The sequence below is a fragment of the Macaca thibetana genome, chromosome 20, assembly GCF_024542745.1.
Source record: "Macaca thibetana thibetana isolate TM-01 chromosome 20, ASM2454274v1, whole genome shotgun sequence".
Taxonomy (NCBI): Eukaryota; Metazoa; Chordata; class Mammalia; order Primates; family Cercopithecidae; genus Macaca; species Macaca thibetana.
Window position 1 is genome coordinate 74,444,219 of NC_065597.1, and position 24,576 is coordinate 74,468,794.

The following is a 24,576-nucleotide window of genomic DNA, read 5'->3' on the forward strand; positions in this document are numbered from 1 at the left end:
AAAAATACAAAAATTAGCCGGGTGTGGTGGCTGACTCCTGTAATCCCAGCTGCTCGGGAGGCTGAGGCAGGAGAATCACTTGAATCCGGGAGGCGGAGGCTGCAGTGAGCCAGATCACGCCACTGCACTCCAGCCTGGGCGACAGAGTGAGACTGTCTAAAAAAAATCTGCCAGGTGTTTTAAAGACTGAACTCAACAGACATTTGTTGATTGACTGAAAGATGGTACTAGCACCAGCTCCAGCAAGGGGAGAAGCGCCATGCCCCCCATAGGCTTTATTTCAGGAGAGCCGTCAAGCTTCACACAGGGCAACGGAGGCTCCCAGGGAGGAAACCGTGTACTCAGCATCACGGTGCCAAGTTGCTGATTTAGAACGAGGTCATTCTCCTGCCTCAGCCTCCTGATTAGCTGGGACTACAGGCGCCGCCACCACGCCCGGCTAATTTTTTGTATTTTTAGTAGAGACGGGGTTTCACCGTGTTATCCAGGATGGTCTCCATCTCCTGACCTCGTGATCCGCCTGCGTCGGCCTCCCAAAGTGCTGGGATTACAGGCGTGAGCCACCGCGCCCGGCCATTCAAATCTTTTAAATCTTTTTTATTTATTTATTTATTTATTTATTTATTTATTTTATTTTATTTTATTTTATTTTTTTGAGACGGAGTCTTGCTCTGTCGCCCAGGCTGGAGTGCTGTGGCCGGATCTCAGCTCACTGCAAGCTCCACCTCCCGGGTTCACGCCATTCTCCTGCCTCAGCCTCTCAAGTAGCTGGGACTACAGGCGCCCGCCACCTCGCCCGGCTAGTTTTTTGTATTTTTTAGTAGAGTCGGGGTTTCACCGTGTTAGCCAGGATGGTCTCGATCTCCTGACCTCGTGATCCGCCCGTCTCGGCCTCCCAAAGTGCTGGGATTACAGGCGTGAGCCACCGCGCCCAGCCCTAAATCTTTTTTAAAAGCGTTTCTGTTTTCTCATTCTGGAGTTTTGAGAATTCTTTACACCTCCTGGATACAAACATTGTATCTTTAATAAATATTTTCTCCCTGTCTGTAACTTTGTTTTCATTTTCTTAAGAGTATTTTTTGATAAGGGTTTTTCATTTTGATAAAATCTAGCTAAGAAAACTATTTTTTAAAATGGGCCAGGCACGCTGGCTCAACCTGTCATCTCAGCACTTGGGAGGCTGAGGCAGGAGGATCCCTCGAGGCCAGGAGGTCAGCACCAGCCTGGGCAACATAGTGACACCCCGTCTGTATTTTAAAAATGAATTATGCCATCTTTCAGCTAGTAGTCTACTATAATATCTTTTCACATTGTTTTACTATCTCTCTTTTTCTCTCTCCTGTAAACAGTATATGTCTGGATTTGTTTTTTATATCCATCATGAATATTTGTATTATTTTTTTTTTAAGATGGAGTCCCACTCTGTCACCCAGGTTAGAGTGCAGTGGGGAGATCTCTGCTCACTGCAAACTCCACCTCCCAGGTTCAAGCGATTTTCCTGCCTCAACCTCCCGAGTAGCTGGGACTACAGGCACCTGCCACCACGCCCGGCTAATTTTTTTATTTTTAGTAGAGACTGGGTTTCTCCATGTTGGTTAGGCTGGTCTCAAACGCCTGACCTCAGGTGATCCTCCGGCCTCAGCCTTCCAAAGTGCTGGGATGACAGATGTGAGCCACTGTACCCGGCCATGCTTGTATTTTTTAATTTCCTCTTTTTTTAAAGTTTTTTTTTTTTTTTTTTTTTTGCTAATATTTGTATAATATTTTAACTGGTAAGTTCACTCTTTCATATTTATTAGAATCATTGATTTACTCAGACTGGTTCCTATTATCTTATTATTTTATAAATTCAGTTATTTTTGTCTCCTTTTTTTCCCCTTCTCACCTTTCTGAAACAGACAGCTATGTGTGCCCTCAATCAGATAGAAAGTTTATCAGCCTCTCACATCCCCTGGCCTTTCTTCGTCCCCTGAATCCAGCATGTTGATACCATCTGGACTGTTAATTCTGGGTTACTGTGGATACATTTTCTCTTTTTCTTCAGTGTTATCAGTTTTTAAAAGATAACATTAAACTTTATCACGCTGTTTGATTTCCTTTGCTGAATGTACCTCTTGCAACATTTTCTGTAATTGTCTTTCCTTTTATTTAAGAGTTTTATATAGACTGTTTTAAACGATATGAAAACTTCGAGATGCACTGTGCCTGAAAATGCATTTATTTATTTATTTATTTATTATTTTTTTTTGAGACCGAGTCTCGCTCTGTCGCCCAGGCTGGAGTGCAGTGGCCGGATCTCAGCTCACCGCAAGCCCCACCTCCCGGGTTTACGCCATTCTCCTGCCTCAGCCTCCCGAGTAGCTGGGACTACAGGCGCCCGCCACCTCGCCCGGCTAGTTTTTTGTATTTTTTAGTAGAGACGGGGTTTCACTGTGTTAGCCAGGATGGTCTCGATCTCCTGACCTCGTGATCCGCCCGTCTCGGCCTCCCAAAATGCTGGGATTACAGGCTTGAGCCACTGCGCCCGGCTGAAAATGCATTTATATTGCCCTCAGCCTTGGGTGGCAGTTTTCTTGGATAGCATGTTCTGGGTTCTAAGTTATTTATTTATTATTATTATTTTTTGAGATGGAGGCTTGCTCTGTTGCCAGGCTGGAGTGCAGTGGTGTGATCTCAGCTCACTGTAAAGATCAGAAAGATACCCTGTTTCTTTTACCCAGGTAAAAGAAACCCCGTCTCTACTAAAAGTACAAAAATTAGCCAGGCATGATGGCAGCCGCCTGTAATCCCAGCTACTCAGGAGGCTGAGGCAGGGGAATCACTGGAACCCAGGAAGCAGACTGCAGTGAACTGAGATCGTGCCACTGCACTCCAGCCTCGGTGACAGAGCGAGACTTTGTCTCAAAAAAAAAAAAAAAAAAAAAAAAAAAAAAAAAAGAAAGAAAGAAAGAAAAGAAAAGAAAAGCAGACAGACTTGTTCACAGAAGCAGCCAGAGTCAAGGACCTGGACACTGACCACCCTCCTCGGTCGCTGTGGATGGGCTATTTAAACATCCACAAGGAGCCACTTTGCGCTTCTCAGCTTGAAGAGAACTAAAAAGCATGGTGCTGGGGGAGACCCGGGGAGATTGGCACTCTCAGAGCCGAGGGCAGGATGGAAATGGCTCCAGCCTCCCCACAGGGCAAGCTGGCTGCAATCCAGGATGGGCCGAGCCATTTCCACCCTGTGTGAGCCGAGGAAAAACAGGCCCCAGAAGACTCTAAACGGTAGTGCTGTTTGCCGGGCGCGGTGCCTCACGCCTGTAATCCCAGCACTTTGGGAGGCTGAGGCGGGTGGATCACCTGAAATCAGGAATTCGAGACCAGCCTGGCCAACATGGTGAAACCCCGTCTCTACTAAAAATACAAAAATTAGCCAGGTTTGGTGGCACATGCTTGTAATCCCAGCTACTCAGGAGACTGAGGCAAGAGAATTGCTTGAACCTGGGAGGCAGAGGCTGCAGTGAGCCAAGATCATGCCATTGCACTCCAGCCTGGGCAACAGAGTGAGACTCTATCTCAAAAAAAAATAAATAAAGGTAGTCCTGTTTATGTTTGTGGTGGCAAGAACCTGGAGATAAAAACTACAAACTCTTCAATTGAAATGAATGAATCCCTTGTGTAACCATATCGACATCCACACTGCAAGGGGTAAAATGCGTGGACCAGCCACGCTGGTATCAATGTAGATGACGGCAGACACGCCGACGCCGGGGAGAAACGGAACGCTGTGGTGACGGAATGGCCGTCTGGGTCCCCTCGGAGGCACAGAAGTAGCCCTCCCTCCCTGCACGTGGGTGGACCATGCGGGGATGGCGACCCTTCCCCCGAGGGCCGTGGTCAGCCCTTTAGTGTCTGAGGCCCAGAAAGAGGAGCAGCTGCCTGGGTGGGCAGGGGTTGGGGTAAGAATGGGTGTGGGGTGTTCCTGGGGCTGTCCATCTGACTCTGAACGAAGCCCCTTGCGGGAGCCTGCCTGCTGTGGGCTATCGTCAGGGTGAAACGTGTGGCAGGGCACAGACGCTCCCCAGGCCTGAGGCGTTTATGCCTCTCTCTGGACGGAAGCCTGTGACTCTGTGAGCAGCCTTAAGGGATGGAAGATGGAAGCAGGCCGGGCACGGTAACCCCAGCACTGTGGAACGCCGAGGCAGGCGGATCACCTGAGGTCAGGAGTTTGAGACCAGACTGGCCAATATGGTGAAACCCCGTCTCTACTGAAAATACAAAATTAGCTGGGTGTGGTGGGTGCCTATGATCCCAGCTACTCGGGAGGCTGAGGCAGGAGAATCGCTTGAGCCTGGGAGGCAGACGTTGCAGTGAACCAAGATTGTGCCATTGCACTCCAGCCTGGGCAATAAAATGAGACCTTGTCTCAGAAAAAGAAAAAAGAGATGGAAGCGGGGATCGGGGCCACTGGTCGGCGTGTGGGAGGAAACTGGGAGACCCCCATACAGGTGGCATCTGCCTTCACCTTGATTGTTCTCTAAGTGACCCCAGCTCCATGCCCAAACCTAGGTCTGCAGACCAGTGGCAGGCACTGAAGTCCTGGCAGAGGGGAGGAGAACGGGTCCTGCTCTATGTCGGAGACACTCCCGTGCAGGCTCCCGCCCTCCGTTGGCCTGGGGGCATCTGCACCCTGCAGGGTGGGGCTTGGGCTGGGGCCCTGCAGTGAGAGATAGGGATGGGGCAGCACCTGCCGTTACTGTCCTCTGACCTCTTCCTGAAACTCTGTGGGCGGAAGGGAGTGCTGGCCACGGCTGAGGCAGCAAGAGTGAGGTTCCAGGAGGAACCCACCCTGGGCCGAGGGTCCAGGCACGAGGGCTTCACATCATCCTGAGGACCCTGGTGCTGGGGGCCCGAGAGGTCCTGAAAGCTCCTTCCCCTGGTGAGCAAGGAGAGCTACGGCGCCTCGCGTGAAATAAAAATGAAGTATACAAATTAAGGCGTGGTGACAGGCGCCTGTCATCCCAGCCACTTGGGAGGCCGAGGCAGGAGCATCGCTTCAACCCAGTGAGCCGAGATCGCGCCACTGCACTCCAGCCTGGGTGACAGAGCGAGACTGTTTCAAAAATAAAACAACAAATGTAGGAATGGGGGTCACACTCCAGGCCATAACAAGGACCCCCTCCTCGCCGAACCCACAGGCCCTGTCCTCTTCCTAAGGGGATGGGAGACTCCTGCTCCCTCCCTTCCTCCCTCCCAGGTCGGGCTGTCTTCTCTCAAACACACACGCCTCTTCCAACACTTAGCAAAACGTTCTCAAACCCTCAGACCCCCTGGAAGCCGGGCCCAAACCATCTTCAAGCAGCACTGCGTGGGCTGCTGGGATCACAGTGGCTTGTTAGGAAGGGAAGATGCAGAGAAACGTCCACTGTTTTCTGCTGATTCTTTCACAGCAACGAAACCACAGTCCACCAGTGACCTGTTGGCCGCACAGGGATCCAGAGCCATGTCCCGGCCTCAGAGGCTCTTGACTAGAGTCACGTGGGATGCAGGGTGGCTGGGAAAGGCATGGAGTTGGGGCACAGATGCTTGTCCTCACTTGGGGCCAGCGCCCCGTTCCCTCCAGGTTTATGGAGTCCCACCTTGGGTGCCTCGGCAGGGGAGGGGCCTCTCCAGCCCCAGGCAGTGCCCTTCCCACCTCCCCCCACGTGGGTGCCGTCTGTGACCCAGATCTGCCAACGGGGAGGATCCAGCTGTACCGGGAGCCAGAGGGTCTGAGAAGCAGGGACAGGTGCTTCACTGGTTGGGCTGGAGGGTCTGTGGTATCTGAGTCATTGCTGCAGTGGGGGCAGCTGTGATGTGGACCCCACCCCGGGTCCTGCACAGGTGACCACACCAAATGACAGCTTGGTCCTCCTCTTTCCTCACCCTGGAGATTCACTGGAGGGGACGGTCATGTCCCTGGGACCCCCGTAGTGCCCTGACCCTTCCTTCTCTCCACCTGCTTGGAGGACTCTGCTGTGTCCATTGGAGCACAGTGGACCTGAGATCCCGGGCGACGTTCCTGGGCCTCCCGCCCCAAGCAGGGCGTTAACAGTGGACGGTGTGGTCCATTCCGGCTGTTCTGGGTAACAGTATGTTCCTGGAAAGGCCGGGTCCGCACCAGTCCCGTGGTCTCTGACAACCCTCTCCTTTGGCCTGGGTTCTGGGCCTCCTGGAGCCTATTTCTGGTTAGTAACTGTGTGTCCTTTGGGGCCGTGCTAGAGCCTTTTTCTGGTGGTTTGGGGTGTCCACACCCTTGGGGCACTTGGTACCCAGAGAAGCAGGACTCCTGAGGGCGGGGCCAGGGCTCAGGGCCCCGGCTGCAGGCCCTCCAGTGGCTCTCAGAGACGCTTCCCTCTGTCACAGGCTCCAGTGCCGCCCTGAACAGGCCTTTTCTTCTCTCACCGTCAGCCTCTCCAAACTCTCCTTCACTGACAGGACAGGCCGGTGGAGGGCGGCACACGGCCCGTGTCCGTCTGCACCTCCCGCCCCGCCCCTGCCCCGTGGAGGAACGTGAGGTCTGTGCTTCCTCTGGTCATCAGGCCCCACAGCCGCAGTCAAGGGGTCAGATTTTTTTTTTTGAGATGGAATCTCGCTCTGTCGCCCAGCCTGGCGTGCAGTGGTGCGATCTCGACTCACTGCAAGCTCCGCCTCCTGGGTTCCCGCCATTCTCCTGCCTCAGCCTCCCGAGTAGCTGGGACTACGGTTCCCGCCACCACACCCGGCTAATTTTTTGTATTTTTAGTAGAGACGGGGTTTCACCGTGTTAGCCAGGATGGTCTCGATCTCCTGACCTCGTGATCCGCCCGCCTCGGCCTCCCAAAGTGCTGGGATTACAGGCGTGAGACACCAAGCCCGGCCGGGGGAGGAGATCTCTTTGGGCACATCTTGAACCCACGAAGTAGGACTCCCAGCCTCCACCCACTTCCTGTGATGGAAGAATAAAGGGGGCCCTGAGCGAGACAGCCCCGGGAGGGGTGCGTGTGGAGGCCAGTGTGGGAGGCAGCTGCTCCTGTCAGAGCCGAATCCCTGAGCTCAACCTCCATCCCCAGAAGCTGGTGTTGGGGTCCCCCTCCCCACTGCAGGCCTCTTCACAGATGCTGTGGCTGCTGCTCCTGACCCTCCCCTGCCTGGGGGGCTCCGTGCCCAGGAATCCAGGCGAGTCCAACCCACCCAATGCCCCCTCTGCTCAGGACCCCCTCCCTGCCCTGGGCTCAGAGCGCCAGCCCTGCTGGGGGCGTGGGGACCGTCTGATTGCCGGTCTTTCCTGGTGCCCCTGAGCCCTGGGAAGACCCTCGTCCGGCCCCCTCACGCCCCTCCCTTGCCTCCCCAGAGCCCGGCGCGGGGCGTGAGCTGGTGGGCATCGTCGGGGGCTGCGACGTCTCGGCCAGGAGGTTCCCCTGGCAGGTCAGCTTGAGATTCTACAGCATGGAGAAGGGCCTGTGGGAGCACATCTGCGGGGGCTCCCTCATCCACCCAGAGTGGGTGCTGACCGCCGCCCACTGCCTCGAGCCGTGAGTGGAGCCTGCCGTCCCCTCGGCGGGTGGGAGTGGGGGTGGGGACGGGCAGGTGTCCTGTGTGCTGGGGGCCCCTCCCGGGATTCAGGGAAAGCCCCGGTCCTGAGCATCCAGCCTTGCTCTGAGGGGTGCCCGTTCCTCTCTCCAGGGAGGAGCTGGAGGCCTGTGCGTTCAGGGTACAGGTCGGGCAGCTGAGGCTCTATGAGGACGACCAGCCGACGAAGGTGGTTGAGATCGTCCGTCATCCCCGGTACAACAAGAGCCTGTTTGCCCAGGGTGGTGCGGACATCGCCCTGCTGAAGCTGGAGGCCCCAGTGCCGCTGTCTGAGCTCGTGCACCCGGTCTCACTCCCGCCTGCCTCCCTGGACGTGCCCTCGGGGAAGACCTGCTGGGTGACCGGCTGGGGTGACATTACACACAACCGTGGGTGTCAACGAGGCTCTCTGGGGAGGACGAGGGGCTGGGTCTTGCGGAAAATCCCTCGCTCTGTGGCTTCTGGGACCCCCTTTGCAAGCTCCCTTGCAAACCTGACCCCCTTTGCAAGCCCAGGTTTTGGATAGGACGTTTCTGGGATGGACATCAGGAACGGGGACTTGCTCTGGGCAGGCAGTTTTGGCCGCCGCTCCAGACCCGGTGTTTCCCAGCTCCACTCTGCCAATGGCAGCCGAGGCCAGGCTCCTCCGCTGTGGACGGAGGGTTGGTCCGGGGTCCTGAGTCCTGCGGCTTTGCCCCTGCTTCCAAGAGGAGCCCTCTGTCCTGGTGCTGGGCTGGTGTCCAGACCCTCAGATGTCATGTGGTCAGATCCTGACTATAGTGGACTTGGGGAAACTGAGTCACTGGGTCAGGATTCATGGGTGGGGGCTCCCCTGTGCTCTCTGCTGAAGGTCGGGGAGGCCCCGCATTGGGTGGAGTGAGGTCTTTGTTTTAAGGAAGAAGCAGGGCCCCCCACGTCCAGGTTCAGCTGCATGTTCTCCCCACAGAGCCGCTGCCCCCGCCCTACCACCTGCAGGAGGTGGACGTCCCCATCGTGGGGAACAGCGAATGTGAGGAGCAGTACCAGAACGAGTCCTCAGGCAGCAACCACAGGGTCATCCAAGACGACATGCTCTGTGCCGGGAGTGAGGGCCGGGACTCCTGCCAGGTGGGACCCCAGCCCCGCCCTGCCTCCTCCTGCCCCTGCCCACCAGCCCCGTCGCTGTGGGTGCATGCAAGGGCTTTGCTGAGCATCTCTCTCCCCACAGCGTGACTCTGGAGGCCCCTTGGTGTGCAGGTGGAACTGCACCTGGGTCCAGGTGGGGGTAGTGAGCTGGGGCAAATCCTGTGGCCTTCGTGACTACCCCGGCGTGTACGCCCGCGTGACGAGCTACGTGTCCTGGATCCGCCAGTACGTCCCTCCGTTCCCCAGACCCTAGCTGGGGTGCAGTGGGGTCTGCATGATCCAGGAGGCCCCGTCTTCCTTGTGGACACCCCTGCTGCTCCCCAGTCCCAGCCTCACCCTCCCGCGGGTCTCTGCCCCGAGACCCTTCTGCTGCTCTCAGCCTCTCAAGGCTCTGTGTTTTCCTGCCGGCAGGGGGCTCAGGGAGCAGGGGAGGGGCCCTCAGAAATGAGTCGGGAGTGGGAACAGAATTCCAGAAATCCTAGATGACTTCTTGTGACTTGACTCCATTAAACAGTGTGGAAACCGCTCCAGGTCTGCGGTGTGTGTCTGCACTGTGGGAGCAGCTGGGGGTCACCGAGTGGGGTGGCCAGGCTTGGCTGCAGAGCCCGGGTCCTGGCACTCTCAGGCCAGGCAGGAGAAGAGGGATGGGCCCCAGGGCTGGGAGGGGACGGCTTCCTTTCTGCTGCACCCCCTCCCCCAGCGCACACAGGTCTGTCAGGGCCATTGACATTGGAGCATCAGTCCCAGGCTGACGGACTTCTCCTTCCCTCCGCTTTCCAGAGCCACCTCGTCCTAGAACCCTCGCGCCCTGACCCACCACCAGGGTCCTCCTGGTCCCACAACATGTGGCCCTGAGAGCAGCTGGCACGGTGCGGGGTCCTGGTGCCCATGGGGCCCGGTTCTTTCTCCCGATGCTCTAGGCCCCTCCATCCCCAGACAGTGTTTCCGGCCGACTCTAGACTTTCTCCTCCTTTTCTGGCACAAAATCCTCTTTTTTGGATTTCAAATGTCCTAAGTCAAGATTCTCTGGTTTGTGTTCTGCAAATGTGACCCCACAGTCCCAACCCCAGACATGCTTCCTACAGGGGTTCTGTGGGCCCACGGGTTCCCATGACAACCACAGCTTCCCTGGGAAGCAGGAGGCCCCTGGGCACCTCTGGATTTTCTGGCTGTGACACGTCCTGCTGGTCATCCTGGACACCTGGCCTGGGGCACAGGAAGGTGCCTCTGAATGCCCAGAGCCTGAGATTCTTGGGGGGTGCTGGTAGAAGTAGAGGGTCCTGGGGTGGTGGACAGCACAGTGGGGAGAGGTGGACAGCTCAGGGCCCCCATCTGTAACCTGCCCGGTTTCTACCTGACTCCAGGCCCCACACTAGCCCCGCGTCCCTCGGGAACCTCTGGGACAAATGACTTTAGTGGAAAGAGCCTGCTCTCTGTCCTGAATCGGCCGTGGGGTCCTGTCCCCGTCTTGGGCTGCATCGGCCTCATGCTGTGTGGGGTTGGTTGCGTCTCCTTGGCTCTGTGGTGATGCAGCATGGCGGCCGGTGCACTTGATGACGCTCTGATTAATCTCTGCTTGAACCAAGAGCTCAGAAGCGGGTGCTGGGGCTGCTGAGCCGGCAGAGCAAGGGTGTCCAGAAAGGCAGGCGAGGGGCCACGTCAGGGCCGGAGAGCCACTCCCTCCCCACTCACTGTCTGTGTGTGGCCTGCTGGAGGTCAGCCCCACAGAGCTGGCGTTCCCTGTGGGCATCCTGGGCTGCCCTTCTGTGCAGGCCCCAGAATCTCAGGCAGAGCTCAGCTTGGGGGGACCTGCCCCAATACTTCAGTCCCTCCCATCAGTGCCCAGTGTCACTTTGGGAGCCACGTGGCAATTCAAAATCTGAAGGCTTGAGAGCTGATCTCCCTCCCGCGTCGTGGATAAATCCTGGAGACAGCTGGTGCTTCTGTCCAGACTCAGCTCCCAGGGGCTCTCAGGCCATTTCCTCCCCAGCCCCACACCCCATCCCTGCCAGATGCAGCGGCAAGAGGTGGGTCGTGGAGGGGTGCACAGACACCCCCCGGACCCCGGGCATGGGAGAAAGGGAGCCCCTTCCTCACTCCTGGAGGCCCCTCAGCTCAGACCCCTGCTCTCGTCTGAAGATTTGTGGTCCTGCAGATCCACATGTTGAAGCCCTAACCCCTGGGGCGATGGGATTGGGAGGGGGTGCTTTGGAAGGTAAACAGGGCATTCATGCCCTTAGAGAAGGAACCCCAGAGAGCTCACTCCTCCCTCCCAGCCTGGAGCACCCAAAGAGAAGGCACCGTTTATGAACCAGGAGGTGGGTCCTCCCCAGACCTCGGACCTCCATCCTCCGGGGTCACTGGGAATGAATTCCCGCTGTGCGTAAACCGCCCGGCTGTGGCCTGTTGCAGCCGCCAGCAGAGTCCCTCCGGGCACGGGTGACCCAGGCCTCCTCACAGGCCAGGCGAGGGGTCTCCAGGAGGTCTTTGCTGACACGAAGGCCTACGGCTGAGCCTGCGGCTGAGCCCGCTTCCCGAGGCGGGGGAGGGCACCAAGCAGGGGAAGAGCCCAAAATTCTGCCGTCCACTCTGAGAGGGGAGCCGGGCACCGCGGCCACAGGTCGAGAGAACAGGGAGATCCGTAGCGGTGGACGGAAGGTTCTTGGGGCCCGGGGGAGGGGTGACAGGGATGGGAAGCAACAGCCACCAGAAGGGTGTGGGCTTTCCAGGGCGATAAAAATGTCGTACAATTGGGAATGGCGACAGCCACATGCCTCCGAATGCGTGAAAATCGATGAAGTTCCACCCTCTAAATGGGTGAATTGTAGGTTTTTGTGAACTCAATCTCAATAACTCTGTTAAAAAAAAAAAAAAAAAAGAAAACCCAGATAAATATGAAAAACTAAAAAGAGGTCAGGCACAGTGGCTCACACCTGTCATCCCAGCACTCAGGGAGGCTGAGGAGGGCGGATCACCTGAAGTCGGGAGTTCGAGACCAGCCTGGCCAACATGGAAAAACCCCGTCTCTACTAAAAATACAAAATTAGCCGGGCGTGGTGGCGCACGCCTGTAATCTCAGCTACTCAGGAGGCTGAGGCAGGAGAATGGCTTGAACCTGGGAGGCAGAGGTTGCAGTGAGCCGAGATCGCCACCAGTGCACTCCAGCCTGGGCAACAAGAGCGAAACTCGGTCTCAAAAAAATAAAATAAGAAGTCGGCCGGGCGCGGTGGCTCACGCCTGTAATCCCAGCACTTTGGGAGGCCGAGGCGGGCGGATCACCAGGTCAGGAGATCGAGACCACGGTGAAACCCCGTCTCTACTAAAAATACAAAAAATTAGCCGGGCGCGGTGGCGGGCGCCTGTAGTCCCAGCTACTCAGGAGGCTGAGGCAGGAGAATGGCGTAAACCCAGGAGGCGGAGCTTGCAGTGAGCCGAGATCGCGCCACTGCACTCCAGCCTGGGCGACAGAGCGAGACTCTGTCTCAAAAAAAAAAAAAAAAAAAAAAAAAAAACAAAAAAATAAAATAAGAAGTCTTCATTTCCCCAATTCTTTCACAACGGCAAAGCCGCAACACGAGCCCCTGAGGGGCCTCCTCGTTATACGGGCCCACACACGGCCCCAGCCTTCCAGGCACCCCGCCCTGCACGTCGGGCATCACCAGGGCCCTGTCCTCCCGAGGCAGGGTCTGCGGCAGGACCACCCTGGGCGTGTGCGGTTATTGGAGTGTGGGGAGTCCCTCTGCGGGGTCTTGGCAGGGGTGGAGTCTCTCTCTCTTCAGGCAGTCACTGGTTTGGGTGGGGCCCAGCAGCGGCGGCACAGGGCTCACAGGTGGTGGCCAGGACACGGCGCCCACCGGCGTCCTCCACCCTGGTCCCTCGCCTCCCAGGTTCCGTGCTGACTGGAGGCCTCTCCCAGGAATAGGGAACTCCTTCGGGTGATGGTGACGGTCTCTTTTTTTGAGACGGAGTTTTGCTCTGTCACCAGACTGGAGCGCAGTGGTGTGATCTCAGCTCACCACAACCTCCGTCCCCCAGGTTCAAGTGATTCTCCTGCCTCAGCCTCCCAAGCAGCTGGGATGACAGGCACGCACCACCACGCCTGGATAAATTTTGTATTTTTAGTATAGACGATGTTTCACTGTATTGGCCAGGCTGTTCTCAAACTCCTGACCTCGGCTGATCCCCCGGCCTCAGCCTCTCAAAGTGCTGGGATCACAGGCGTGAGCCACTGTACCCAGCGGACCCAGGGGGAGCGCCCCCACCTCAGAGATCTCACCAGTCCTGGCGCTTCGGCTCTGGGGGAAGCCGGGGAGCCTTCTCCTCCAGGACCCACGGACGCCCGGTGCCTCGGAAAGAGGCAGGAAGAGGGTGGGAGGCCCCGTCCCCTCCCAGTCCTGTCTGCCCCTTGGCTGCCTCCGCCTCCCACTCAGCCCGCCCTGGAGCTCTCCCAGGTGGGTGGGAACTGGGGGCTCTGCGCCAGGCCCACTGGAGGAGGCAGCGGCCCATGCCCGGACCCCACCTCCCAGGGAGGCTGTGGACCGTGAACCCCCAGGCTGGACCACAGGCCAGGCCCTGGCTGTGCTGGGGCGGCTCCTGCGGGGAGAGGCCTTTCCTGAGCATTGGAGGCCTGGCCCAGCCCGGGCATCTCCCGCAGCACTGAGCACTCCTTGAAACTCCCCATTCAGTGCCAAAGCCACCACCTCCACCGGGGGCCTTCCCCAGGGCCTGGTGCAGATCCCGGCTGAGATGTTGATGGGCTGACTTGGGAGGAGGGAAGCCCCGCCCACAGGCGGCACAGGCCCCACCCACTTTCTATGCTGAGACGATAAAGGGGGCTCGGAGGCGCCCAGAGGCAGAGGCCAGAGACACCACGATGGTGAGGGCCAGGTTCCTCTCGAGTCCTCCCAGACCTGGGATCCAGCTTTGCTCACCCAACCCTGCCCTCCCCCTAACCCTGCAGATGCTGTGGCTGCTGTTCCTGACCCTGCCTCGCTTGGGGGGCTCCGTGCCCGTGTTCCCGGGTGAGTCCTTATCCAATGCTCCCACTGTCCTGGGACCCGCCCTGACCCCAGGCCTGCGCTGGCTCCGGTGGGGCGGGTGCTGAGCAGCCCCTGGAAGCCACTGGCTCATCCTGGGCTCTGGGGAACTGTGTGTGGGAGGCCATGCTGGCCCCGGGCAGGGCGCCTGGCCCTCTCACAGCCCCTCTCGCCGTGTCCCCAGATCTCAGCCCAGGGACTGAGTGGGCGCACGCCGTAGGGGGCCACAGTGCCCCTCCCGGCAAGTGGCCGTGGCAGGTCAGCCTCAGGACCTTCGACAAGGAGCAAAACCAGTGGGGGCACAGCTGCGGGGGCTCCCTCATCCACCCCCAGTGGGTGCTGACCGCGGCCCACTGCGTGGCACTGTGAGTGGCTCACCCGAAGGCCTCTGGTGGGAGATGCGGGCGGGCGGAAGCCGAGGGGCCCCGCAGCGTGGCGGGGCGGTGTCCTGGGGCAGGAGGCGGCTCAGGTTCCCGGTGGTATTGAGCCTGTGGAACAGGAGGTCCCAGCTTTGAGCCCCTGGACGTTATTTCTGCTACACTGGGGGCCGAGACCCCCTGCCCTGAGAAGCAGCTGGTCTCTCCCAGGGCCGCATGGGAGCCACAGACATACAGGGTCCAAACTGGACAAGTGACGCTCTATCGCCACGACCAGCTGACGAAGGTGGCCCAGATCATCCTGCACCCCAAGTTCAACATGAGCCTTTCGGCCTGGGGGGGCGCAGACATCGCCCTGCTGAAGCTGGAGACCGCCGTGACGCTGTCCGATCTCGTCCACCCGGTCTCCCTGGCCCCCGACTCACTAATGCTCCTCCCGGGGATGAAGTGCTGGGTGACCGGCTGGGGGACCCTCGGTAAGATCAGGGGAGGGGGGCGGGGAAGGACTGGGCAGCACTCAGGCAGGGTGCATGGGGATGGCAGGTGTGTGCCCAGGCCACAGGTGGGCTCCAGGCCTCCCCACCAGGAGGCATCTTTAGCTCTTGTTTAAACCTTGGAGACAGACAGCTGCAGGAGCTGGACACCATTTCTTGGTTTGCAATTGTCTTTTTTTTTTTTTTTTTTTTTTTTTTTTGAGACCGAGTCTTGCTCTGTCCCCAAGGCTGGAGTGCAGTAGCGCAATCTTGGCTCACTGCAACCTCTGCCTCCTGGGTTGAAGCGATTCTCCTGCCTCAGCCTCCCAAGTAGCTGGGACCACAGGTGCGCACCACCACGCCCGGCTAATTTTTTGTATTTTTAGTAGAGACGGGGTTTTGCCATGTTGGCCAGGCTGGTCTTGAACTCCTGACCTCAGGTAATCCACCTGCCTCGGCCTCCCAAAGAGCTGGGATGATAGACATGAGCCACTGTGCCTGGCCTCGGTTTGCAGCTGTCAAAGCGAGTGATGCATCTGGATGGCAGGACTCCCAGGGGCTGGCCAAGGATTCGTACCCAGGGCCGTGGCCTTCAGCCCATGGCTCTCTGGCCTCGCTGCCCAGGCACGGTCTGTGTCTGTACTTTTCCGATGGAAGATCCTAGGGGGAGAGTGGGCTCCTGTTTCACTTCCTGGCCCTGTCTCTCGGGCTGTTCATCTCTAGATTCCGTGCTTGTTCTGAGAACTCCCTTTGTCCATACGCCCGGCGTTGAGGTGGGGAAACAGGCTGGGGAGGGGGAACGGCGTGCCCAGGGTCACAGAGCTACGCTGTCCTTCTCAGAGAGGCTCCCCTCAGCCTTGGCTCCCGGGCCTGCTGTTGCCGACCTGGCCTGTGTCATTGGCTGCTCGTGGTTCCGACCCTGGTAACCGCAGGGGAATCGTGTGCTGGACTTGGCCCCTCGGTCCTCCCTGAACAGCCGGCGTTCTGAGTGTTTTCCTCTGGGACTTACGCATGATGATGACAACTTCACGATGTGGTTTCTCTTCCCCAAAACCCTCTTTATGGCGGTTGTCAAAGACAGGCCACTGCACCTCGCTGCTCCCCAGAATCACAAGACCCCGCCACAGCCAGTTCCGGCTTATTCTCTCAAAGCCATCTGGCAGCCAGGTGCACTGGTTCACACTCACAATCCCAGCGCTTTGGGAGGTCCAGACAGGAGGATGACTCGAGCTCAGGAGTTCCAGACCAGCCTGAGCAACACAGAAAGACCCTGTCTCTAAGAAAAAAAAAAAAATTAGCAGGGTGTGGTGGGAGCGCCTGTATTCCTAGTGACTGGGGAGGCTGACGTGGGAGGATCGCTTGAGCCCAGGTGGTCAAGGCTGCAGAGATCTGTGATCACGCCACTCCACTCCAGCCTGGGCAAGAGCGAGACCCCACCTCAAAAAAAAAAAAAAGGTGCCGGGCGCGGCGGCTCAAGCCTGTAATCCCAGCACTTTGGGAGGCCGAGACGGGCGGATCACGAGGTCAGGAGATCAAGACCATCCTGGCTAACACAGTAAAACCCCGTCTCTACAAAAAAAAAAAAAAAAAAAAAAAAAAAAAATACAAAAAACTAGCCGGACGAGGTGGCGGGCGCCTGTAGTCCCAGCTACTCTGGAGGCTGAGGCAGGAGAATGGCGTAAACCCGGGAGGCGGAGCTTGCAGTGAGCTGAGATCCGGCCACTGCACTCCAGCCTGGGCGGCAGAGCAAGACTCCGTCTCCAAAAAAAAAAAAAAAAAAGGTCTGGGTTTGAGGCTCCCTTCCAGGCGGCCTTCCGGGCTGCAGGCGCCTCACTGGCTGCCTCCAGATCCAGAATGTTACAACTTTTCTTCCTGACTGGTAATAAAGTAGCGAGATCTTCCACAAGCCAGAAGGCGCAGCTCTCAGGGTGACTCACGGCTTCAGTGTGGCTGTTGCTTATTTTCTAGATGGCTTTTTCTCCTATTTGTTGGAGCTCTGGTCTTTAATTTTGGGAAAGTCATGTTCTATAGCACCGAAGCCCTGTGCTTTCCTCCCAGCTTCCATTGGAGCTTCAGTGTGTTGTTTCTGCTGAGTGGGAACATGAGCCCAAAAAGGGCTGCCAGGCCCAGGCTCCCTGGCAGATGGAGGGAGGGCACGAGCCCCCCCCCCCCCCAGGACCAGCCATGCTCACCCAGTCCCTCCCCACAGCGCCGCTGCCCCCAGCCCCCCACCTGCAGGAGGCTGAGGTCCCCATCGTGAGGACCCGAGCTTGCGAGAGGATGTATCACAAAAGCTCCGTTGCCCACGGCCAGGGCACCGTCATCAAGGCTGACATGCTGTGTGCAGGGAGAAAGGGGCAGGGCTCCTGCCAAGTGAGACCCCGGCCCCGCCCTCCGCTCTCGGTGTCGGCCGTGGGACCTGCCTTGCCGTGGGGCCGTCCCCTGACTGTGTCCTCTCCATACAGGGCGACGCTGGGGCCCCACTGGTCTGTTACTGGCTGGACACTTGGCTCCAGGTTGGCGTGCTGAGCTGGGGCGTGGCCCCCAGGCACGGGAACTACCCTGGTGTCTACACCCGGGTGACGACCTATTCCTCCTGGGTCCGCCAGCACGTCCCGCTGGAGCGTTGAGAAGGCTTTGAGAGCTGGGGAGCCGACCTGTCCCCCTGCCATCCCCGCCGGGCCTCCCCTCAGCTCCCCTTCCCGCCTCCAGGCCCTGTTCCTGTCCACCCCGCCTGGCCCCCGAAATACCCCGTCCTTCCCTGACCTGGGGGTGAGGACACAGCGGCAGGGGAAGCTCAGAAGCTGGTGTCCCGTGGATGTGGGGGAGGGGAGGACGCACCCAGGGACCTGCCTCCTGCCTGGGTCTGCCATGCTATTAAACTGTGTGAACAGCAGCCTCCGAGTCTCCGATTCTCTGATGCGTCCTGGGCCGTGGTGGGACTGCCTGGTACACATCCCAAGGTTCTGGAGGGCTCGTGGCCAGCCTGGAGTGACCGCACCTTCAGGCCAGGCTGGGGGCCCACGGGGAGGGTGTGTGGTTCCTGCCCATTCTGGGAGGGCTGTGCTTCCCAGAGGCGGTGCCTGAGCTCCCTGAGCGGCTCAGCCTTCCCCGCAGGTTCCCACAACCCAGGGATGAGCTACCTGTTCTCTCCCCAACACCCACCCCTGGCTGGGACAGCTGTTTGCTCCTTCCCCTCATTGCCCCAAATCTGTGACATCAAACCCAGCCTCGCTGCACCCCAGTTCCGACACGGAGCCGCACTGCGGGGCCAGCAGCCTGAGCCTGCTGCCTCGGCCAGGTGTCCTCCTTGGACCTCCCGGAGTCTCGGGGTCAGCTGAGGACACAGCCTCCCTGATCTGTGGGGTCTCTGCGGAGCTGGCTGCCCTGGAATTTGGGGGACCCCAGCTCTGCCCCTGAGCAGCTGCTCCCTCATCCCTCCTCTCCAGGCAGAGGAGCCGCTGTGGGTGTGGGTCCCCATGGTTGCCCTTAAGACTCCAAACAGGACACAGTGGCCCTGTCACAGCCACAGCCACAGCCTGGGCACCACGAGGCCATGTGGTCCCAGGGCCCCTGCTGGTGAGCTATGGCCACTCCCACTTACCTGGGACCAACACTGTCCATCCCCAACTCTGGGGGAGACGGGAGCACCCCCACCGCGTGGGCTTCCAGGAGCCATAGGGAGGCCCTGCCTCCGCCCTGCTGAGCCCCTCCTGCTCCCCGGGCCCCTCCGAAACAGGGGATCCACCCCCCTCCCAGGGTCTCCTCCATGATAGGGGCCTGAAGACAGCTTCCTTCGGGGTCTCTCTGCACCCCCTCCCGGCCCCACTAGGATTTCGGATTCTTCCCAGAGCCCAGGCTTCCTGGGATCCCAGGGGGCCTGCATGGGCCACAAGGCCCTTGACCCTGGGTGGACCTGAACGTCCCCAGACTGGGCATCAGATCGGGTTTCTGTTATCAGGGGTCTGCGGGGAAACGGCTGAGAAAGTTCAGTGAAGAAACGCCGGGGGAAACACCGTGGCGCCTTCTCTCCAGCTCTGGGTGTTTGGCTGCCTCGACAGCTCCCCCGCCGGCCCCCAGGCTGGGGCAGGACAGCCTCGCCCTGAGATGGATGGGGCAGGGGTGCCCAGAGTGGCTGCCTCCGCCCCCGGGCCTCAGCAGGAGGGTCTCCCTGGGTGCCTGATGCTCTCAGGCTCGCCACCCTGCCGTGGCTGTGACCATCAGATGGGATCGTCTGTCCATCCGCCTGACAGGCAAGGGGCCGAGAGACCTCTGACCTCCTCACCTCTGGCCGAGGAACTTCTGGCTTTTAGTGCAAACTGCCCACCCCAACTACACGCACCTCCAACTTGGGAAGCCCGAGGTGTGCTGCAGGGGTGGGGGGCACACAGAGATTGGGGAGGGGCTTAAGGCTTAAGACTGGAGAAAGGGATTTAGGAAGAAGTTGGGGAGCAGGTGGGGGCCCAGGCCAGAGAGGGAGGGAGGGAAGAGTAGGGACCGTGGGGCCTCAAGGAGCATGGGGGTCAGGCTCCCTACACTCTGGGCAGGATGTGAGCCCCCGAGGCCCCTTCATTAGCTCTGACTGGGGTCCCAGCACCCGCTGCAGGAGGGAGGGGCCTGGAGCTGCCAGGCCTTTCTCACGGTGCCTGTGACCTGTTGGTGGGGGTTCCCAGAGGAGGACCAGCTTTCACCGAGGCTGGGAACAGATGGCCCGGGCTGCAGGATGTAGGGCACCCCGAGTCCTCCAACACTGGACAGCCGCATCCCACTCTCCTCCCGGGTCCTCTCTCCCTCTTCCCTATCTCTCTCCTCTCCGTCCCTTCCCTCCCTGCCTTTCCGGCAGCCTCTGTGGTTGCCGGTCCTGGCTCTGTCCTCGAAGTCCCGTGCTCCCTGGGAGAACCACGGCTCTGGCGCCGCCACACCTCCGAAGCTCTTGCCCGAGACCCAGGGTGCAGCCGTGGCACGTCCAGGGCAGCATTTCTGCCCCTGGGCCCCTCCGGTCAGCACTGCATGGGTCTCTCTCCTGTCTCTGGAGCATAGTGCTCCGCTGGTCCCAGCGCCTTGGGAGAGCCGAGTGGGAGGATTGCTAGAGCCCAGGAAGTGGAGGCTGCAGTGGGCTGTGTTCATGCCACTACACTCCAGCCTGGGCGACAGAGCCAGACCCTGACTCAATTGTGTCCCCAAGGCCTCTCTGAGGACAGAGGACCTCTCCCCAACCACACCCACCATTGAGGTGTCTCCACATGCAGACCCCAGGGTGAGTCGGCTGGAGGACATCTGGCCAGAATGGGCTTGGCCAGTTGCGGTGGGCACCGTCACAGTGGGCACCTTCCTTGGACAGTCTGCTGGGCCTGTGGCCCCTGTCCTGGGAGCGAGCCGCACCTCCACTCGGGGCCACCTCTCGCCTTCACGGGGTGCTGCAGCACATGAACTGCTGGCAACTGTCCTGGGGACCCCATGGTGGGAGGCAGAGCCTTGCCGCTGCCTCGGGCTCCTACCTGAGCTCCAGACCTGAGTTTTTTCCAAGGGCCTGGCCCTCCAAACCAGCCCCATGATGCTGTGGCGTCCTCTTGGAGGAACAGGCAGACCAAAGGGCCCCAGCACCGCCCCAGCCGCACTCTGCCCTCACCCTCTCCTCTCACCCCTGTCCTGCCAGCCTGGGCTGTGGGTAGGGTGGAGACTTGGAGTGTGGGTGGGAGACAGAGAGGAGGAGGGGGTGAAGAGACGCCTCCTGGACCTGAGGCCACCACAGGGCCCCACCCTCCTGCTGCCCTCCTCCTGTGGCTGAGGATAAAGAGGCTCCCAGGGGCCGGGGAAGAGAGCTGCTGAGTCCCGGCATGGTAAGGGCACCATCCCCTCCCCGATGCCTGCAGGCGGTTCCCAGCCCCCAGGCCACACCCCACACCCTCTCCCCTGATCCCGGGTCTGAGCCCCCAGCCCACACCCCACGCCCTCTCCCCGCAGATGCTGCTGCTGCTGTTCCTGGCCGTCTCCTCCCTGGGGAGCTGCAGCGCGGGGAGCCCAGGTGAGTCCCGACCCCACACAGCCCTCCCTTCCCAGGGGCTCTGCCACCCCTGACCCCAGGATCCAGGGCACACGTGCACAGACCGGCTTCTGCCCGAGGGCAGGTGCGGGGTGAGGCTCGGGTGGCAGAGGCCGGGTTCCCTGACCTCCTCCCGGTGCTCCCAGTGCCCATTCCCAAGAATAATCTGGTGGGCATCGTGGGGGGCCACAACGCCCCCCAGGGGAAGTGGCCGTGGCAGGTCAGCCTGAGGATCTACAGCTACCACTGGGCCTCCTGGGTGCACATCTGCGGGGGCTCCCTCATCCACCCCCAGTGGGTGCTGACTGCCGCCCACTGCATTTTCCGGTGAGTCCTGGGCGGGGGACCCCAGCGAGGGGAGGTGGGAGTGGGACCGCCGCAGACCAGGCCCCCTGAGCAGCCCAGGTCCATCCTCCCCCAGGAAGGACACCGACCCGTCCACCTACCGGATCCATGCCGGGGACGTGTATCTGTACGGGGGCCGGGGTCTGCTGAACGTCAGCCGGATCATCGTCCACCCCAACTACTCTGTCTTCTTCCTGGGGGCAGACATCGCCCTGCTGAAGCTGGCCACCAGTGTGAGGAAAACAAACACTCTCGCGCCGGTGGCTCTGCCGTCACAGTCTCTGGAGTTCACTGACAGTGACAACTGCTGGACCACAGGCTGGGGCTGGGTCAGCTTGTTCGGTGAGAACCAGAGGGACGCGGGACGGGCACACGTGGGGGTCCTGGGAGGCTCATGAAAGATTAGCGCTTGGTTTGCACATTCTGGGGTCTCTCTTGCTAGGGTTGGGGGGGCAGGGTTCAGGTGAGCTGCCCTAGGGATACAAGCTCATAAAACAGAGGGAGGAAAGAAAATGAGCCTTTGGGGTGGGTGGGAGGAGGCAGTGACTGTGCTGTGCGTGTGTGTCTAGAACACGTATTTTATGCATATTCTCGTTGCAAGACATTTTCTTCATTTTGTGGAAAAGAAAATGGGTTCAAAGAGGGCACGAATTTACCCATCTGTCCATTCCTCCACTGAAGTTTCAGAGACCCTGAGGCTTTCTTCATTTCCTGCTTCGGGCCTCTGTTCTTTAAAAGGCAATACCTGGTGCTGTTCTAGAGCGCATAGGTCCCGTCTCCCTTTTCTAGAGTGCGTGCGTGGATCCCGCCTCCCTTTTCTAGAGTGTGCGCATGGGTCCTGCCTCCGTTTGCTAGAATATGTGTGTAGGGTCCCATCTCCCTCTTCTCCCAATTTAAGAGGTATTGGTGGATGGGGGTGGTAGGGTGGTGGGGGGTGGGAGTGGGCGCGGTGACTCAAGTCTGTAATCTCAGCACTTTGGGGGGCCAAGGTAGGAGGATCACTTGAGCCTAGGAGTTCAAGACCAGCCTGGATAACACAGGGAGACCCCATCTCTACAAAGAATTAAGAGAAATATGGATTGGCCGGGCGCAGTGGCTCACGCCTATAATCCCAGCACTTTGGGAGGCCGAGGCAGGTGGATCACCTGAGGTCAGGAGTTTGACACTAGCCTGGCCAACATGGTGAAACCCTGACTCTACTAAAAACACAAAAAGTAGCCAGGCATGGTTGTGGGCACCTGTAATCCCAGCTACTCAGGAGGCTGAGGCAGGAGAATCGCTTGAGCCTGGGAGGCAAAGATTGCCGTGAGCTGAGATTGCGCCCCTGCACTCCAGCCTGGGTGACGGGGCGAGACTCCATCTTAAAAAAAAAAAAAATTAGCGGGGCATGGTGCTGCATGCCTATGGTCCCAGCTACTTGGAAGGCTGAGGTTGGAGGATCGCTTGAGTGTTGCTGGAGCCTGGGAGGCGGAGGCTGCAAGGAGCTATGATTATGCCGCTGTACTCCACTCTGGCATTTCCATTCTGCGTTCTTGCAGCTTTAGAGGTTCTCCTCTTTGACTCCACCTTAGGCCGTGCAGGCTGAGCATCCCAGGTCCTGAGCTGAGGCTTGGGGTGGGGAGGGGTCCTGCCATGGTGCTGGCCGGGGGCCCCTCCTGAGCCGCTCCTGACACCCTTGGTTGGTTTCTGCAGATATGCTGCCGCCTCCTTACCGCCTGCAGCAGGTGAAGGTCCCCACACTGAGCAACGCAGACTGTGAGCAGCAGATCCACGATGCTTTTCCCGGTGCTGGAGACAGAAAGTTCATCCAGGACGACATGATCTGTGCCGGCCGCACGGGCCGCCGCACCTGGAAGGTGACACCTGGCGCCTCTCTCCTGCCATCTCTTTTCCTGTCTGCAGTTCTGAGGCTGGACTGGGATGAGCAGGGTCCTGGGTCTCTGGTCAAGCTGGGCCTTCCTTCTCCACAGGGTGACTCAGGCGGCCCCCTGGTCTGCAAGAAGAAAGGTACCTGGCTCCAGGCGGGAGTGGTGAGCTGGGGATTTTACAGTCATCAGCCCAGCATTGGCGTCTACACACGAGTCCAGACCTATGTGCCCTGGATCCTGCAGCAAATGCGCCTCTAAGCCCCGGGCCCCTCTCAGCTCCCTAAAATCCAGCTCATTCCTCGTCTCGGCCCCTCCGCTCCCTGCTCCTTCCAGCACCCACCTTCTCTGCTCCTCCATCCCACATAGTCCTCACTTCCCTCCGCCTTTTCAGACCTGCACCTTCCTCCCTCACACTGGGAGGAGGAGGCATGGAAGGTGCTTTGAATGGGGGTGAGGTTACGGATGGAAGTCCTGCAGCCAGTTTGCAGTGTCGTCGCATTAAACTGTTAGCAAAGCAAACCAGAAGTGGCCAGTGTGTTCCCGAGTGTGGGTGCGGCTAGCGGGGCGGGGACTGGGGCTTCCTGATGCGGGTGCATCTGCTCTGGACCGTCGGGCTGTAGAAATGGCTGCTCCAGACCAGGCATTCACTGGTGGTGGGGGGAAATGATGGATGGGTGGCAAGAGCAGGGGAAATATTCTCAGTGATGACTCTTCTCTTGGGGCCCAGCTCCCAGCCCAGCCCTCCACTAAAAGTACAGGTCAGCCTCATCACCAAATTTCATCCATCTACCATCTATCTACCCACTGAATCCATCGACTCATCCAACCATGAATTCATCCATTCATCCATCCACCCACCCACCCACATCCATCCATCCATCCATCCATCCATCCATCCATCCATCCATCCATCCATCCACCCACCCACCCACCCACCTACCTATTGATCTATCCATCCACCCATCCACCCACCCATCCATTAGTCCATCCATTTGTCCATCCATCCATCCATCCATCCATCCATCCATCCATCCATCCATCCATCCATCCATCCATCCATCCACCCACCCACCTACCTATTAATCATCCATCCATCCATCCATCCATCCATCCATCCATCCATCCATTCATCCATCCACCCACCCCATCCACCCCTATCCATCCATCCATCCATCCATCCATCCATCCATTCATCCATCCACCCACCCACCTACCTATTAATCTATCCATCCACCCATCCACCCACCATCCACTAATCCATCCAATCCATCCATCCATCCATCCATCCATCCATCCATCCATCCACCCACCCACCCACGTATCTATTGATCTATCCATCCACCCATCCACCCACCCATCCATTAGTCCATCCATTTGTCCATCCATCCATCCACTCATCCATCCACGTATCTATTGATCTATCCATCCACCCATCCACCCACCCACCCACTAATCTATCCACTTGTCCATCTGTCCATCTGTCTGTCCACCCACCCATCTAATGCACCCCTCTCTCCCCCCTCCCTTTTTCTAGGTCCATGCCATTATTGCAGGGGTTTGGGGTGCCTGGTCTGGGGCAGACTCCCTTCCCTCAGATAAGCAGCAGATAAAGCAAAGTCCACCCCTACAACCTCCCCCTGTCCCCACCCAGGGTTGCTCATCCCAGACCCTGCTGTAGCCCCAGGGCTGCCTTGCTGCTTCCTGGGATGCCCTGCTGATCTCTTGGGCTTTTTTTTT

At 58.9% G+C, this 24,576-nt stretch overlaps 5 protein-coding genes across 5 annotated transcripts in view; 3 read left to right on the plus strand and 2 right to left on the minus strand.

Annotated features, from left to right (window-relative positions):
* GNPTG (N-acetylglucosamine-1-phosphate transferase subunit gamma) overlaps positions 1–24,476 on the minus strand; it is a 105,384-nt gene extending 80,908 nt beyond the window's left edge. The window contains exon 1 of the mRNA XM_050774727.1: positions 24,473–24,476. The gene's annotated coding sequence lies outside the window, so the exon portion shown is untranslated. The remainder of the gene's footprint in view (positions 1–24,472) is intronic.
* Positions 1–24,576, minus strand: part of UBE2I (ubiquitin conjugating enzyme E2 I) — a 395,011-nt gene that overhangs the window by 44,307 nt on the left and 326,128 nt on the right. The window lies entirely within an intron of this gene.
* On the plus strand, positions 7,007–9,217 carry LOC126944895 (mastin-like). The gene is made up of 5 exons (XM_050774777.1): positions 7,007–7,179; positions 7,355–7,535; positions 7,687–7,961; positions 8,519–8,679; positions 8,780–9,217. The coding sequence occupies exons 1-5, from the start codon at positions 7,119–7,121 to the stop codon at positions 8,948–8,950; spliced, it is 849 nt and encodes a 282-aa protein (XP_050630734.1). The 5' UTR covers positions 7,007–7,118; the 3' UTR covers positions 8,951–9,217.
* Positions 13,357–17,472, plus strand: LOC126944867 (mastin-like). Its single transcript, XM_050774741.1, has 6 exons — positions 13,357–13,573; positions 13,658–13,718; positions 13,918–14,098; positions 14,321–14,586; positions 16,793–16,956; positions 17,049–17,472. Exons 1-6 carry the CDS (start codon positions 13,571–13,573, stop codon positions 17,211–17,213), a joined length of 840 nt encoding a protein of 279 aa, XP_050630698.1. The 5' UTR covers positions 13,357–13,570; the 3' UTR covers positions 17,214–17,472.
* LOC126944149 (putative serine protease 29) lies at positions 20,135–23,350 on the plus strand. The gene is made up of 6 exons (XM_050773410.1): positions 20,135–20,251; positions 20,548–20,608; positions 20,668–20,953; positions 21,048–21,313; positions 22,664–22,827; positions 22,942–23,350. Exons 1-6 carry the CDS (start codon positions 20,135–20,137, stop codon positions 23,095–23,097), a joined length of 1,050 nt encoding a protein of 349 aa, XP_050629367.1. The 3' UTR covers positions 23,098–23,350.